At 63.7% G+C, this 15,602-nt stretch overlaps 2 protein-coding genes across 7 annotated transcripts; both read right to left on the bottom strand.

Moving 5' to 3' along the window:
* Positions 1–3,045: 3,045 nt before the first annotated feature.
* DNLZ (DNL-type zinc finger) lies at positions 3,046–5,212 on the bottom strand. The gene is made up of 3 exons (XM_081067432.1): positions 4,644–5,212; positions 4,087–4,226; positions 3,046–3,299 (listed from the first exon to the last, which is right to left on the bottom strand). Exons 1-3 carry the CDS (start codon positions 5,079–5,081, stop codon positions 3,131–3,133), a joined length of 747 nt encoding a protein of 248 aa, XP_080923558.1. The 5' UTR covers positions 5,082–5,212; the 3' UTR covers positions 3,046–3,130.
* CARD9 (caspase recruitment domain family member 9) lies at positions 5,043–14,137 on the bottom strand. 6 transcript variants are annotated; one of them, XM_081067426.1, is made up of 14 exons: positions 13,743–14,137; positions 12,920–13,048; positions 12,077–12,293; positions 11,750–11,887; positions 10,765–11,069; positions 10,513–10,692; positions 10,286–10,429; positions 9,922–10,047; positions 8,261–8,452; positions 7,929–7,970; positions 7,487–7,532; positions 6,067–6,143; positions 5,437–5,513; positions 5,043–5,337 (listed from the first exon to the last, which is right to left on the bottom strand). In XM_081067426.1, exons 1-14 carry the CDS (start codon positions 13,995–13,997, stop codon positions 5,238–5,240), a joined length of 2,028 nt encoding a protein of 675 aa, XP_080923552.1. In that variant the 5' UTR covers positions 13,998–14,137; the 3' UTR covers positions 5,043–5,237. The 6 variants fall into 6 exon arrangements, with proteins under 6 accessions (XP_080923552.1, XP_080923554.1, XP_080923557.1 ...); XM_081067428.1 differs by having other exon boundaries at positions 12,920–13,022; positions 13,743–13,900; XM_081067431.1 differs by having other exon boundaries at positions 12,077–12,274; positions 12,920–13,022; positions 13,743–13,900.
* Between the last annotated feature and the right edge of the window lie 1,465 nt (positions 14,138–15,602).

The following is a 15,602-nucleotide window of genomic DNA, read 5'->3' as shown; positions in this document are numbered from 1 at the left end:
ACACTCAGGTTGGGGTTCAGTGGCTCCCCACACAGGAACCACTGCGGCAAATGCTCTGATGCTGGGACATGGGGGTTGGAAGCCGCCAGCCCACCCAAGTGGGGCGCAGGTGAAGCCTTTGGCCTCCCCATCCTGTCATCCCCCACAAATGCCCACATAGCCTCTTGTGAGCTGAGCCTGCCTCCGGCCCCCACCCGGAAGGCTTTGTCCCAGGAGATCAGTTCCACAGGGATCTGGGTATGACGGCCACACAGAGCAGCTGGGAGCCTTGGGGCTTGTGCCCCACAGGGGGTTCATGTCTAGCGGACCCAGCGACGCAGGCAGTTGGGGCATGTGCTGGCAAGGCCACCCCCACAAGCACCCAACGCCCTGCTGGAAACCCACTGCCTCCCCACTCACAGGATGGGGCTCTGAGCAGGCGCTGATAGAAACGGGGGGGCAGCTGGCTGCCTGCCTGCTTCTCCGGCCCTGAAGTCTGGGCCCTCAGCACCGTGGGCCTCAGGCCAGGCCGACTGGAGTCACCTCATAGGCTGAGACCCCCACCTTGGGCTGCTCAGAGGCCCACACCCGGGACAGACAATCGGATCCCCTAGCGTTCAGAGGGGTCAGGTGACCCCGAGTGTGGGGACAGAGATCCACTGGGCAGAGGCCGAGGGCCTGTCCAGTGGGAGCTGGGGGGAGACTTTCTGGTGGGCTGAGCGGTGAACAACAGACCTCTGCTCCAGAAGTGGCGGCCAGGAAATCCTACAGGTGTGGGCACTGCAGTGTCCAGAGGGGATCGCCCTGCCGAGGCCCTGACCTCACAAGAGGTGGGGTGCCTGGACCAGTGGGTACAGGTTGGGGGCCGCACGAGCAGGCCCTGAGTCTTGTACCTGGTATAGCATCTGTCCCCAGCTGCACCTATGGCTGCGGGCTCTAGGCCCAGTGGGCCAAGGAGGGGCCGAGTACGGCCCCTGGACTCAGAGGAAGCTGGGACAGGACAGTCACTGCTCTCCAGCCTCTCAGGACTGCAGGGTGGGAGGCCCCCACCGGCAAGGCTACGGCCACAGAGCACGCCTGGTCACTCGCTCTGTGCATAGAGAGCTGGCCGAGTCACAGCGTACACTGACCATGGCATGGGCTGGCGGCCTGGCTGGCAGTCAGGGGCCTGCAGGAGCATGGAAGGGTGTAGGCGCAGGTGGAAAGCTCTCTGGCACTAGTCAGTACCCAGCAGAAAGCCCCCAAATGACCAGGCAGCCAGGTGACACCTGCCCAGCACCGCCACCGCAGTACCCACACAGCAGGCAGGCATGTAAGGTGGGCCTGGGCAGGTCTCCCACTCACCAAGGTGACCTAGCTATGCAGCTGCCAGCAACCGCGGACAGCGTGAGTGTGGCGGGGCTGCGATGGCACCAGTTGGTCACTTGGCAATGAGTTGATTACGTGGGCCTCCTACACTCTGGGAGGCGCTGTCTTGTCCTAACTAGACTCACGCTCCAGGACACGCTTTCCAGTCCAAGTCCCCACTCAGGACCCGCGGGCCACCTAAGCAAGGGAGGTGCAATGGGCCTGTGACAACACAGCCCCCAGACGCCACTGGCCGGTGGAGGGAAGATGCCAGGCCATGGGGGCCACAGGGGAAGGCACGAGGTGGCTCAGGAAATGGGGGCCTGGGGGGCCGTGCACAAGGGCCTGTCCTGTGCTTGGCACCAGAAGGCCCAGCAGGGCCAGCAGGCCCAGGACTTGGCTGCTACAAAGCTCCGTCAGTGGCTCTAAGCGGTCACAGGAGCTGCCCTGTGTGTCTGCTGCCTGCCTGCTCACCGATGGCTGTCACTCTCTAGGGACTGACTAGCCAGGAGGGGCAGTCTCCCAGGGTCAGCAGGGTCGAAGCATCAGAATGCAAAAAATGAAAGACATGGTCAACACACACATCCATACCAGGGGCCTCAGTTTCCCGTTTCGGGGTGACCCTCCTAGGTCCAGCTCTGCACTCATGGGTCCAGCCAGCTCCCTGGGCCTCCCCAAATGCTGGTCCCAAGTCTGGGAGCAGTGAGGCAGCCAGGCCACAGCCCAGCTCCCCACTCCTGTGTGTCAATGCCAGCTGGTCCCCACATGGGCTCAGAGCCTCCACGGAGGCTCCAGAGTGACAGTCTCTGCAAAAGGCACAGCAGCTCGGGGTGGGAATAATAGAGGGTTGTTTGCCAAGGGCAGGACAGGGGGTAATCGAGGCAAGCACAAGCTGCCAATGCCTGGTGAACAAAGCCGAGGCTCCGAGCGCCGAATCGGGGTGGTGACCAGGAGCTCGGAGCCTGCAGGGACCCGAAAGACTGGCTGGTGATTCACGCTGAAGGTCACCCAGCCCAGAACACTTCTGGAAAGAAACACCCTTTCACAAACACAGGGACATCCTGAGAAGACAGTCAAACAAGGCTGGGAGACAAAGTGCACGCCCCAGCAGTGGGGGGGCCCCTGAAGGGCATGCTAAACCCACCGCCCGTCACATGGCAGCCCGCCTCCCACTCGCCTCACCACCACGGCTGCCCAGGCCATCTGTGGCCACGGTGAGCAGCCTGGTTTGCGTCCAGGGCATGGCAGGTGGCATGGGAGGGACCTGTGGGGCCTCCCTGTGTCTGGCCAGAGGGCTGGGACCCACAGGGAAGAACAGTGGCTAAGGCCATCCCTTCCAGGCCTCTCCCCACAGCCAGCAAGATCAGGGGCCTGACATTCGGGGGCCCGACTAAGCCACCTTGCACCTGTCCCGACTCTGCTCTTCCTGTCCATACGCCTATCAGGGCGGCACCATGAGCACCTTCAGCTGCAGACGGAAAACAGAAGTTCAGAAGGGCAAAGTGGCCTGCTCAAGGCCACACAGCCAGTTGGGAGGGGCTCAGACTTCAGGTCCAGCCCCTTCCCACTCCGACATGGCCTGCTGCAGGCAAGCACAAGCGTGATTCCTCTGAGCAGGGCGACAGTGGTGGGCCAGGGGCCCTGTAGCTGCATCAGGAGGGGTGCCCGTGCGTCCCTCTGACTCCAGAACCAGGGACAACAGGGAGCCCAGGCCCGGCATCTGCAAGTGGTAACTGTTTATTGACAAAAACAGGCAAGTGCCGAGAGGCCTAAGGCCGAAGCCTCCTGGAGGGCGGAAGGTGGCTCAGCTGGGCTCTGTCTTGCCAGGCTTGGTGGGACCCTGGTCTTCACCCCCTTCCGGAGCAGTGGTGGATTTGGAGGGCCCCAGAGCCTCTAAAACCAGCTCCAGGGCCCCATCGCTGGCCACTCGGTGCACCTTCTCCCCTCTGGCTGCCAGGATTTCTTCAACATTCCTGAGAGAGAGGGAGGCGCCATGACCCTCGGGGCTGCGCAGGTGTGGCACCTCAGTCCCTCGTTGCCATGCAAGGCCAGGCTCCAGCCAGCAGCATGGGTCCCCACACTGGAGTGGCATCAGGGCCCCTGTGGAGCCTTTCCGGAGGCAGCTGCTATTACTATCCCATTCCTAGGGGTAATGCTAGCTCAGGAGCCAAATTCAACTGTGCAGGGCCACCTGGCCACAAGGCTCCTGACCACCGCCCCCCACTGCTCTGCACACAGGAGTGAGGCCAACCCTACGGGTCCAGGGCCCCGCACACACCACCTCACATGCACCCCCAAGCCTGGAGTGGTCAACTAGCCAGCACCAGTACCGGACAAGGAAGTGACTCGCTAAGATCCCTGACCCACAGCAGGCGCTCAGTAAGTCTTTCTAGAAAGAGACAAAAATTGAAAGGAAGTCACTGCGCCAAGAGTCAGCCTAGTCTGACCTCCTCACCTTGGAGGCCTGTGGGCCTGACAAGTAAGTGGGTCCTCTCTGCCGTCAGTGAGGGCAGAGGACAGGCAGTGAAGCAGGGCCAAAGGGGTCGGGTCTGGGGCAGAAGATGTAGCAAATGAAAACACGGCCCATACTTGAGGCGTACTCAAACAAAAAGTTATTAGTTTATCTAAAATTCACCTTTAACTGCATCTCCTGTATCGATAAGGTTGGAGAAGGAGACTCTGTAAACCTTGTTAGGGGGAAGGTGCCCCAAGGAGGCTGGGTGGGACCCTTAACCCCGGACCCACCAGGTCGGCCCTCACCTCTTTCCATCCAGGTCGGAGAACCAGCCCAGGTTGTCTGCGATGATATGGTGGTTCTGGCAGCCAGGGCAGGTCACAATGACCACACCCTGGTGATAGGCCAGCTTGGAGATTTGCTTGCAGGACCGGGTCCCACAGACCTGGTGGAGACAGCGCAGGTGAAGCTATGTGCCTGGCCCCGCCCCTCCCAGGAAGGCCCCGCCCATTCCGAGGATTAGCTCCACCCAAGAGGAGGGCCAGTCCCGCCCTAAGGACCTGCTCCTCCCCAGGTACAAATCCAACCTAACCCATGGACCTGGCCCGGGAAGCCCCACCCCACGGATGGGCCCACCCCTGTGAGAAGGCCCCGCCCCCGGAGGTAGCTCCACCCCTTAGCGCGGCCCCGCCCCCTACGGGGTAGCTCTGTTCCTCCGCCTGAGAGCCCCGCGCCTGGGGATAGCTCCACCCTCCCACTTGGTTCCGCTCCACGCGGTCCTGCCTCGCGCCTGGGCCAACTCGGGCTGCAGCGCCGTCCAGCGCCAGGTACAGGCGCGGTCCGGGCCCCGCCGCGTGCCCACCTTGCAGGTGTAGACGAGCTGGTAGTGCGCCGCCCCGGGCCCCGGCTCGGAGCTCGCGCGCCGCCAGCCCCAGTCCTGTCTTTTCCCTGCGGCCGCCGGGCGGGCTCTGCGCCCCCACAAGTGCCTCAGGCCGGACCCCGGGGGCCGCGCGCAGCTCACCAGCGGCCACACGCGGCCCAGCGCCGATCGCAGCATCCCTCCCGCCTGCCCCGACCGCCCCGCCCCGGTCTTGCCCGGCGCCGCGGAGGCCGCGCCGCCGCCATCTTGGAAGCGGGCAGCGGCGGAAACGACGCTCCTCGGCCTCCGCGGCGGGCAGGCGGCACGCGCTCTGCTGCCCCCTGCGGTGGGCGGTGCGCGCGGGCGGACGCGGGGTTGGAAGGTGCGCTGGAGCGAGGCTTTCCGACGCGGCGGGCGTTTATTTAACTGCATTTCTAACATTGCGGCATGCGCCTGGATTACATAAAAAAAGCCAGAACGCGCCGATTGATGTCGCAGTGCGTGTGCCGGCGCAGACACGGCGCGTCGAGAAAGGCGGCCTGGCGGGGCGGCGCCCGCGCGGGTTCCCGGGTCAGCTCCCTCCTACGCGACGGGCCGTCAGGAGCCCTCGGTGTCGGTGTTGTCGCTGCCGGTGGTGTTCTCCCAGTCCACCTCCCCCTGTCTCGAGCCGTGCTGCATCTTCCGCAGAGCCCGCTTCCTGCGGGAGAGCCGAGGGCGCAGAGCGGGCAGGTGCGCGGAGGGACTACGCGGGGCCGCCTCCCGCACCCCGCCCCGCCCGGCGCGCACGCGGGCCCACCTGCGGTAGTTCTCAAAGCTCTCCTTGAGGCGCCGCCGCTCCTTTTCGGGGGGCTCCCCGCCGCCCAGGCCGGCGTCCTGGAGGAGGGGAGGGCTCAGGCCCCAGCCGGAGTCCGCGTGGTCCCCCGCCCCGCCCCAGGACTGCGCACGGAGTTCGGGGAGCCCGGGGCCCCAGCTCCGCGCGGGAACAGGCTCGTCCTCTGCGCCCTGCGTGCACCCCGTGAAGGGGGCAGCGTGCGGCTCCTGCCTTTCAGGTGACAAGACGGGCGCAGCGCATCGGCTGGGCTCCACGCCAGGGTTCCTCTACTCCAGTGTAATGAGGTCCCTTTGCTGTCAGGACCCCCAGGCAGTCGAGGTTACCCCTTAAGGCTGCATGGCCCGCACATCAGACAGCCTTCCCATGGCTGCCACGCCTGAGCACAGCCCTGCCCTGGCCAACCCCCTCTGCCCGCTGCTTTGTCTAAGGCAGGGGGCTCGGCTTCATGTTGCAAACCCTGCACCCCAAGAACTCGGGCAAAGACCCTTGTAACCACCCCCCCACCCCCAGCGTCGAGGTCGAGGAAACACTCTCCTCTCACACTGAGGCCAGGGGCCTCGGGTGCCACACCAGGGCACCCCAGGGCTGCCTTACGTTGGGAGTCAGTGAAAGCTGATCCTTCTGCAGCGCTTCAAAGGGCTGCTCTGGGCTCTCCTCCTCTGCCGGGCCACCTGGAAAGGACAGTCGTGCCTGTGGGTCCTGCCCAGCTGTGGGGACCAAGCTCGGCATGGCCGACGCCTGCACCTCCTCACCCCTGATGTTGCCGGGCCAGTCCTGCACCATCTCCTGGGTCCTCACTTGGACACCACAAGGCCTCGCATTGTGGACACCAGGGACTGGGGCTCAGTCCTCGCTCCCAGAAGGCCCTCTGCTCCCACCATGGACCTCTGCTCCTCCGGAGCAGGATGGCCAACCCCTCCTTGGTGGGGGCTGGGGCAATGCAGTGGTTGGGAGAACATTCCAGGCTGGTGGGCCTCTTGGATAGCAAGTGCTTTGAGGGGCTGGCTCCCCTAAACTGGCCATGATGGAGACTGTGGACTCTATCATGTCTCGGCAACCTGATGGTGGGAGATTCCCAGGCCCAGGTCTCTCCCTGGAGCGCACACCCCCTCTTCATCCTCCAACCCTCAAGCCACCTTGGCTCCTGGGAGGGGCCACCCCACCCCTGGGGTGGGGCTCCTGGGCTGGTTGGGCTCGCAGCCTGCCAGGTCCTGCCTACCTGTCCCCTTGGGAGAGCTCAGTGGCCTCAAACTCAAGTCCTCGGGCAGTGGCAGACAGCCCGACCCCTCACTTCTCTATTTGGTGCCCTTTCTTCCTCTTTTACCCCCCTTTAGAAGCTGGGGTCAGGCCTGACGTTGAGGAAATCTGTCTGGCTTCCCACGCAACCTCTGCGGTGACCCCACCTCTCTCCCCTCCCCTTCCGAGCCCAGCAGAGGGCTCCTCCCAGGCTCGACACCCACCTTCAGAGCGAGCCCCTGTATCCTCTTCTGGGCCGTCTCCCAGCCTCCCCTGCGCACTCCTGTCTCCTGACAGGCAGAGGGAACCTGCCCCTACCGCCTGAGGCCCCCAGCACCCCGTCACCATACGACAGCCCCTTTCCCTCTTTCCCGGTCCCTCTTTCCGAGTATGGCACACCTGGGCGTGGCTTACTGCTGCCTCCTCTGCTCCAGAGGAAGCTAGCGGAGGGCAGGATGTCCCAACCTTGCAATCTCAGGGCCCAGAGCAGGCTCCAATGGAGGCACGTGATCTCAGGGCCAGAGCTGGGGCACAGACCCTGCAGACTTGGTCCCGGGTTTGGGACTCTTGTCTGCTCACTGAAGGACTGTGGGGTTACTTATCCCTCCAAGCCTCTGTGTCCCCTCGCTAAAGTAGAGTTGTGAGTATCCGTGGGACAGGGCGAGAGCACACATCCGCAGGCAGCACCAGCCACATGGGGCTGCATGTGCCGAGGGCCGGGACTGGCGCCAACTCAGGGCGACAAGGAGACCACATGGCACACAAGCTCCCTCCTTACCTTTGTCTGAGAGCTGGGTGTCCTCCAGGTCCCGGGGGAGCGAGAGCTTCCGGAGAGACAGGGCAGCGGGTTAGACCACTGCCGGTCCTGGGACTGGGCCTAACCCGCTGCCCTCCCATCACTGTCACCCTCTGCACAAGCTTCTCAGGGACCTCTGCTGCCCAGCCAGGCCAGGAACTGTCAAGAAGGCCCCGCCACGAGAGCCAGGGGGTGGACACTGCCCAGGCCTGTGCTGCCCTGAGCACATGGAGGCCTTGGCCGGTGCGAGCTGTTCTTCCCTCCACCTGGCCAAGCACTGGGAGGAGAGGTGACGGCTCAGCTCACCAGAGCCAGCGGGAAGCTGAGCTGGAACTTGCAAGGGGCATGTGTGGGGCTGTGCTCTGACAGGGGCTGTGCTCTGACAGGGACTCTGGCCAGGAGCCCACCCAGGGCTCACACTCACCTCCTGGGAGTTCCTGGGTGAGCTGTCCTCCAGGTCGGAGCTCTGTGGTCACAGAAGAGGGGCTGGTCAGCAGGTGATCGTGAAACTGAGCCAACCCGCCATGGAGTGGGTGGGGCGTGGTGAGGGGTCACAGGCCAGCCCCCCTCTCCAGGCCCCTGTCCAGAACCCTCCTTACCCCTCAGCACAGCCAGAGCAGCCTGCCAGGCCCTGAGCTACATTGCAGCCCATACCCCACCACCAGGAAGGCCGGGGGACCTGCCAGGGCCATCGGAGAGCGGTGGCGGAGCCAGGCCAGGACCCAGGCTATTTGGGGGCTCCCTGGGGTGGCGCACCAGGGCAAGCGTCTCCAGCTGCTGCTGCTTGAGCCTGCCCTCCACGGCCAGCAGCTGGGCCTCGCGCTGGAACAGCTGTAGCTGCAGCTCGTCCGCCTTCTCGCTCAGCTCCCGGACCCTCTTGCGCAGCCCATCCTTATCCTGCAGGCTCCGGGCGTACTGGGTGTGCAGCTCCTCCCGTGACACAATGGCCTGTGGGCAGATCCTCATGGGGATCCCTGTGCAACGTGTCCGATCCCCTCCCCCTGGCGCTTTTCGTTCTCAGCGCAGCCGCTGAATTCGAGAATTCTAGCAACGTCCGCAGCCAGCTTCCAGCACCAGGTAGGCCGGCCCAGCCTCTTCCTCTTTCGTCGTCTCCATGGACATAACTTAGGGTTTGGGGATTGTAACCATAACAGAGGCTCATGATGGAAAGTGGGGGCAGTTCAGAATCAGAAAAGACAAAGATGAGTAAGTCACCACACACTCAGCCTTCAGAATCAGCCCTGCTGGCCCTGTGTCTCCCCAAGCTCCGTGTGCCCTGGACACAGGCCACACACTTTGTGCCCCACACACGGGTTTATAAGTTTGGGCTGTGGCCTGATATCATGACTGTTGACGGCCATGTGAGATTCTTTAAACGAACGCGCTGCCTGTTATCATGCCCACCCCCCACAGGCCCCTGCGATGTGAGAGGCTGGATATACATATGCCCCACGGCGAGACGACATATGAGCACTCACACCCACGACATGAGCCACCAGCTGTTATCTACAGTGACCAGCCCAGGAGGTGCAGTTGCCACTCAGAACTGTAGGCAGACAGCCTGCCATCTCTAGCAACAACCTGGGAAGCCCAGCCATGGCCCCTGTAACGGTCAGCGCCCAACAGCCAGGACTCAACTACTAACAGAAGTTCCCTACGTTTGATGCCTGCTTCCACTGACGACCAACCAGAGACAACTGCTCACCTGCCGGTCCAGCCCCAGCCTCCCTGGCACACCTGGCACCTGCCTAGGTGACAGTAAAAGCTCTCCACACGGCTGCCTGCCTGCGAGGCTCGGCCAGGTGCCAGCGAGGGGGGCACCCTGCTCCGGCCAGCTCCCTTCACAGGTGCTTCCCACTTCTCACTATTGTGCACGGCCTTGAGATAAGCACCTCCGTGCCGGGCCCTCCGCTTTGCTCTTATTCCCGGGAGAGACATTTCTAGACGTGGAATTGCTGGGGAGACAGGAATCTATGGTTTAAGGCTCCTGGCACATGGCCAGTCACCCCCACAATGTCACCGACGACACGACCCTGCGATGTGACCGACGGTGACAGGTGCAGCCCGATGCTTGCACGCTGCCTCCAGTCCACAAGCAGGCAGCCAGCCAAGGCGCCCGTGGACTTTTAAGTTAAAAATGTTATCTGCAAGACAAGAAGATAGCTAGCATTTTTGTAAAACAAAAAGGAAACTATATGAACACTGAAAAAGTCTGGAAAGTCCAGCAGAAGGCGGAAGGTGGATTTCCTGGCAGTGGGCTGGGGCCGAGGTAGGAGGCCGAATTAACGCCATTACTTAAAACCACTTTGACAACTGCCCCTCCTCAAGGGCTGGGCATTGTGTTGGCGGGCGTGCAAGAGTGGGAACGGCCCCCTCCTTGGCCCTGGCCCGCCACACGTGGGTGGCGAGGCGCCTACCTGGTCCCGCTCGATGGCGACCTCCTCCATCTGCTGCAGGATGGCCTCCATACGTTCCTTGTACATCTTGGAGTCCTTCCGCAGAGACAGGCACTGCAGCTCGAACATCTCCCTCTCCTCCATGCACTGTGGGAGATGGCAGCTAGCTCCGCCACCCTTGGCCCCTGTTCTGGAGCCCGCGAGCTGCTAGGACCCCGCCAGCCCTGGCCTTCCAGACCAAAAGTCACCCTGACCACCCTGGGGGAGAGTGTACAAGGACTGGGGTGACAAGTTTGCGCCCCTATGCCCCCAGGAAGTAGGGGTGTGGGGCTGAGTGTCGAGCAGCCCCATTCCAGGCCCTGTGTACCCTGTCCCAGCCGTGTACCCGGGCATGCAGAGCCTCGCCCCGGCGCAGGTCTTTGCGCAAGGAGAAGATGGTGTTAGTCTGCTCCTGCTGGTCTCGCAGTGCCTGCCGCCAGTCCTCCTCCAGCACCTGGATGTAGGGGCTGCTCTTGTCCGGCTTCCCCTCCTGCAGGTGGACAGGGTCAGGGCAGCAGGGCAGGGCTGGGCGAGGCCTGGCTGGAGAGTCCCGCCCCACCGCGCAGGCCCTACCTGGGCAGAGGCCTCCAGCTCCTGCACCCGGGCCTGCAGCTGGGCCTTCTCCTGCTGCAGCTCCCACAGCAGCTCCTGGCTGGGCCGCTGCTCCATGGCGTGCCGCAGCTTCAGCGTGTGCTTGCGTTCCACTTTGCAGTCGTCCTCTGCCTTCATGAGGCTGTGCCTGAGTCGGTCCACCTGCAGGACGAGCCCGTCAGCCAGGCAGCCCTTCCCGTGGCAGCAGGGCCCACCCCCAGGGCCAGGGGGCACCTCCAGCTGCAGGTCGCGGTTGCGCATGAGGGCGGTGCCCTTCTCCTCGCTCTGGCGGGCCAGGCGCATAGCCAGGTCATAGTTCTCGTCCTTGCAGCGCTTGAGCTCGCGGCTGCAGACCTCGCACTCCTCCTTGAGCCGCTGCACGCGCTCCTGGTGCTTGCGCAGCAGGCTGTCCTTGACTCGCAGCTCCTTAATGAAGTCGTCCTTGGAGCTCAGCAGTGCTGTCAGGTCCTGCACCTTCTTCTGCAGCTTCATGACCTCACTCATCAGCAGCTGTGTCAGGCCCGACTCCCCGGACGCGTCTGCGGACCAGGCTGGTGTCAGGTGGCCGGCCACCTGCGCCATCACCTCCCGAGCTCCTGCACTTGACCAGCAGCTTGTGGCTCCAGGGGATAATTCCAAGTGGTTGCTGCTCCAGCCCAGGAAATTGACTGAGATTCTGACTCAGCTCCTGACCTCTGCGGCTGCCCCCCCCAGGACACAGGACAGCTTGGGGGCCGAGCACCCATACCCATTGTCTAATTTTCATTTCAACTGTGAGACCTGGAGAGTGATGCCTCACTCTTGCTGGGACCAGCAGGCCCCTGCCCTCTCAGGGCAGCCACTGTGGCTTTAAAGGGCCAAAGGGTCTACTGGGCAGGACATGCTCCGGACACTGAGTGGGCCTGTGCAACCCCACCTCCCACCTCTGCCCCCCTCCAGAGAACAGGTCCCCCTTTTCTCCAGCCTCTGCTCCTTCCACCAGTATTAGAAGAGAGAGGGATGGGAGCAAAGACCAGACACACATTCCTCTCAGTACCCTTCCCATGTATTGCTCACTCATCAGAGACCAGACAGGTAGGCGCCTGCCAGCCCTGCCCCCATGCCCACCCCATAAGGTCTGCCTGATCCAGGCCCTGTGCCCCCATGCTCGCCCACCCCAATGTGTGGCTCCACCCCCACCCCACCCAGCCCTGCCCCACGCCTGGCGTCTCATCCTCACCGATGATCATGGAGAAGACCCGGGCGGGATCCTTGCCCGTGACCTTCTTGTAGAGCTGCGGGTAGTAGAGCTCCAGGCTCTCGAGGAAGGCCACATAGCCCTTATGGCCAGTCCGCTGCAGTATGTCCAGGAGCACGCCTGCAACCCAGAGAGACCTGGCTGGGCCCTCAGGGCAGAGTGGGTCCAGGAGGCAGACAGCCCTGCAGGCACGGTCCTGGGCAGGGTACACATGCTGCCCGCCCACCTCTTGGCTCTCCCAGCAGCCTCAGCTGTGCATGGAGCGCCCAGCCCCAAGCAGATGGGACAGTGGGGGCTAGGTGCACTGACCCGCTTTCCTCTTGCGGGTGACCAGGCTGGGGTCGCTGAGCACCTGCTCCTCGTCGTCCGGGTTCAGGACCTTGCACTGCCGCAGGTAGGGTGTGATGCGTGAGGGGTCGATGGTCGAGATGAGCTTCACTCTGAAGCCCTCCAGGGTGCTCCAGCACTCATCCTCATTCTCGTAGTCCGACATGGCGGCAGAAGCGGCTGGAGTCGGGGGCAGCAGCTGGGAGGCACACCGCTCGCTGAGCGGTCGGTCCCAGCCAGCCCCCAGGCCTGTCATCGCAATGCCAGCCAGGGCTCTGGGCAGAGCCTGACAAGGCACTTGTCCCCGTGTGCCTCACCCCACACCCTCCCATCCTGGCGACCAACAGGGAGGCAGCAGTGGTGCAGTGACCTTGTTCCCCTCAGCTCACCGGGGAGCCCCCCAGCCTTTCCTGGGCTCTGCTCCCACACCCCCACACCCCCGGCCCTCCTGGGCTCTCTCCCCGAGTCACTGGGTGAGTGTGGGGGCACAGTGTGATGTTCCACTGACAGGTGCTAAGAAAACACTGTCCTCCGTGCGTGGCCCTCCTCGTGTCTCTGCCTACTCCTGGACACCCCAAATGCCACCGAGCTGGAGCTGGCAGGGAGGGCTGCCTCCCAGCCACGGGCTTGTGGGCTGGAGGAGCTGTTTGTGCGGGTGCTGCCCGCTGGCACAACCGCCCTGGCAGGTGTACGAGGGACGCTCCAGCCCCTGGCCAGCCAGTGCCCAGGCTGGGGTCAGAAGCATGTTGGCAAGTGACCCTCCCACCTGCACACCGCCCTGTGCTGTGCCAGACTTCCTCATTCCCCGACTTAGCATGCACTCACGTTCCAGTCCTGTCCCCTCCTTTCCTTCCGGTGGCCAGCCGGTGATGCAACAGTCACCCAGCAGCTTTCCAGGGCCGGCCGCTCCGAGTCCGGCTCAGTGACACTGCCGGGGAGGGTGACCGTGGACGCCTACGGAGCACAGGCCCAGCCACACTGGGAGGGGCCGTGGTGTCTCCCAGGGCCGGCCGACATGCTGCCTCAGTGCCTGCTCCAGGCACTCGGGTCCTGGGCTCCTCTCCCGCCTCCCAGACTCCGAGGCCTGCTCTAGACCACACACTCGGGGACTGTCACGTCAACTCTGACAAGAGGACTATCTATGTTGGGACCACCCACTGCTGCTCCCTTCTACCAGCAGGCGGGAAACCGCTCTCTCCAGAGCCAGGCCAAAGCCGGGAGCAGCCATGAGGTGGCTGCACCCTCTGGGGGGTGGGGACGGAAATCCTGGCCCGGCCACCTCAGACAGAGCCTTCAGCCCCCAGGAGCCAGACTGCACTCCCAGAGGTACAGGTGGCAGCAGGCCTGCTCCTTGAGGCGTTTCTCTCACTTGCGCTGCACCTGGCCACCCCACCCGGCCCAGCAACAGCCGAGGCATTGAAGGAAAACAGCAACTCGGTGGATGGTCCTTGGGACCTTCGGCCGTTCCCTGCCTTTCTAGCCTAAAACACGCAGGTCCCACACCTGCCACCCTGCTGCTGGTGCCAGTGGCTGTGAAGGGGACAGAGCAGGAGAGAGGAGGCCACTTGGTGTCCTTGAGATATTTGCTCCAGGACCAGCTCCCTGCCCCAGAAGCCCTGAGCAGAGCTGCAGTATCTTCCCAGCCTACCTCAGGGTCCTGAGGGGGCACCCTCGCCACTGGACGCCGGCCAGCGGGGGACACCCGATTCAGGGGGCGATGGGAGGTGTGCCTGCAGCTGGCCGAGGGAGGGTGAAGCCCGGGAGGGAAGCCTGTGCTTCCTCCTGACTGCTTCACTCCAGGGGCCTGGCCACTTCTCCAGCAGAGGAAGGTCCCAGGTGGCTGCGTTCTGATTGGCCAGCCAGCCCGGAAGGCGGGGCAGACAGAAGTGGAAGTTGCTGGCATTCAGAGGAAAGCTGCTGGGAGCACCCCAGCCCTGGCACCCCACAAAGTGCAAGTTCGAGCAAAGGGTCTCCCTGGGGCTGGACGAGGCTGACCCACCATCCAGTCTGCCTTGGTCCAGACGCAGGCCTCTGGAGGCTTCTCCGGCAGGGGGGGTGCTCTGTGCCTAACACCTTGACCTCCAGCAGCCTCCTGGGGACGAGCAAGGCCGGCAGGGGACAGACATACATACGGGCTGTGGGTGGGGAGAGCTCAGCTGGGGACCTGAGGGCATCAGCCCTGACTCTGGCCCCCAGCTGAGCTCAGCCTCCACACAGCCAGGCCAGACAGGCTTTGGTCACCTAGGGACTGTAGTGTGGTGCCCAAAGAGGGGCTGGGGCTGGGGAGGCCGCTGCAGCCTGCATGCAGCCCCGGGCCTGGCCATGCCTGCCCCACACTGCAGCTTGCTCACCCTCACCCCTCCTGGGGGCATCTCCACTCTGCAGCCCCTGTCCACCAGCGCTGATGGGACAGTGGCAGCAGCCTCCAGGACCCCGAGGCCACTCCCCATGGCCCGTCACGCGTTTCCGAAGGATGTTGAGCACAGAGCGAATCTCAGGCCCTGGCCACGGCACCAGTCCTCCGTGGGCCGTCAGAATCCCCAAGGTACCGCCCCACCAGGGCAGCCAGACAGGTTGAACCGAGTTGTCACCTGCCGGGCTGAGATGACAGCTACTGGAAGGGGCTGTGGCTGGACGGGCAGGACGGGTGTCTGACTGGTGTTCCTGGTCCCCCCTTCTCACGGCACCACACCTCAGGCTCACCACTGTCTGCTGTCGCCTGGCCCCTCAGCCTCTGTTCCTCTGCCTCCTGACCCACGACAGGCACTTGCTGTTTGGCCGAAACCTTGGGAGTCCTGACACGACCAGGTGCTGCTAAGTGGTGGTGGCAACGTGGCAGACTGGCCCTCCCAGAGGACAGCAGACGCCCGACATCACGCCTGGAGGAGTGGGTGACCAGGGGCAGCCCCCAGGCTGGGCCCGCCACAGGAGTGGGTACACTGCAGGTCCACTGTGACCTGACATGCCGGCCCGGGCCAGGCCTCCTCCACCCACTTTCCCCACTTGGTCAAACAAGACTAACAAAGGGGCACTGAGTAATAATATGCTGTGTTCTCAGTGCGTCAGGGTTACGCTCCAGATTAGGAATCAAGCTCCCTGGACAGGCCCTGCATACTCGGAAGTTAAATACACACTGGTCAGTGACCCACAGATCAGAGAGTCACAAGGAAAACTGGAAATGGGTGGGGAGCACTGGGCACAAAGCACGCATGTGCACACACAGGCAACCGAGTGACGAGTGGCCCTTGGGAGGTGTGATGCGTGGTGTCTGGTGGGAGTGAAGGGGAGACAGGTGCCGCTTTGGAGGCTCGGGGCCAGGAGACATGCTGAGCACCTCAGAGGCTGTACACCGAACCCCAGCCAGTGTTCTTGGCAGAGGGGTGGAGACGGCCGAGGCTCAGTCTTACGCTGAAGAAACGCCTGCACAAGAGGAAGAGCACCTGGGCCAGACTGTGGTCCGGACGGCAGCAGAAGTGGGTCCCCCTTGTCCCTGTGGGGGCACCCAGAT

Source organism: Rhinolophus hipposideros, assembly GCF_964194185.1.
Source record: "Rhinolophus hipposideros genome assembly, chromosome: 11".
NCBI classification, from domain to species: domain Eukaryota; kingdom Metazoa; phylum Chordata; class Mammalia; order Chiroptera; family Rhinolophidae; genus Rhinolophus; species Rhinolophus hipposideros.
Note: the sequence above shows the minus strand (reverse complement) of the source record. Positions and strands in the feature narration are given on the sequence as shown.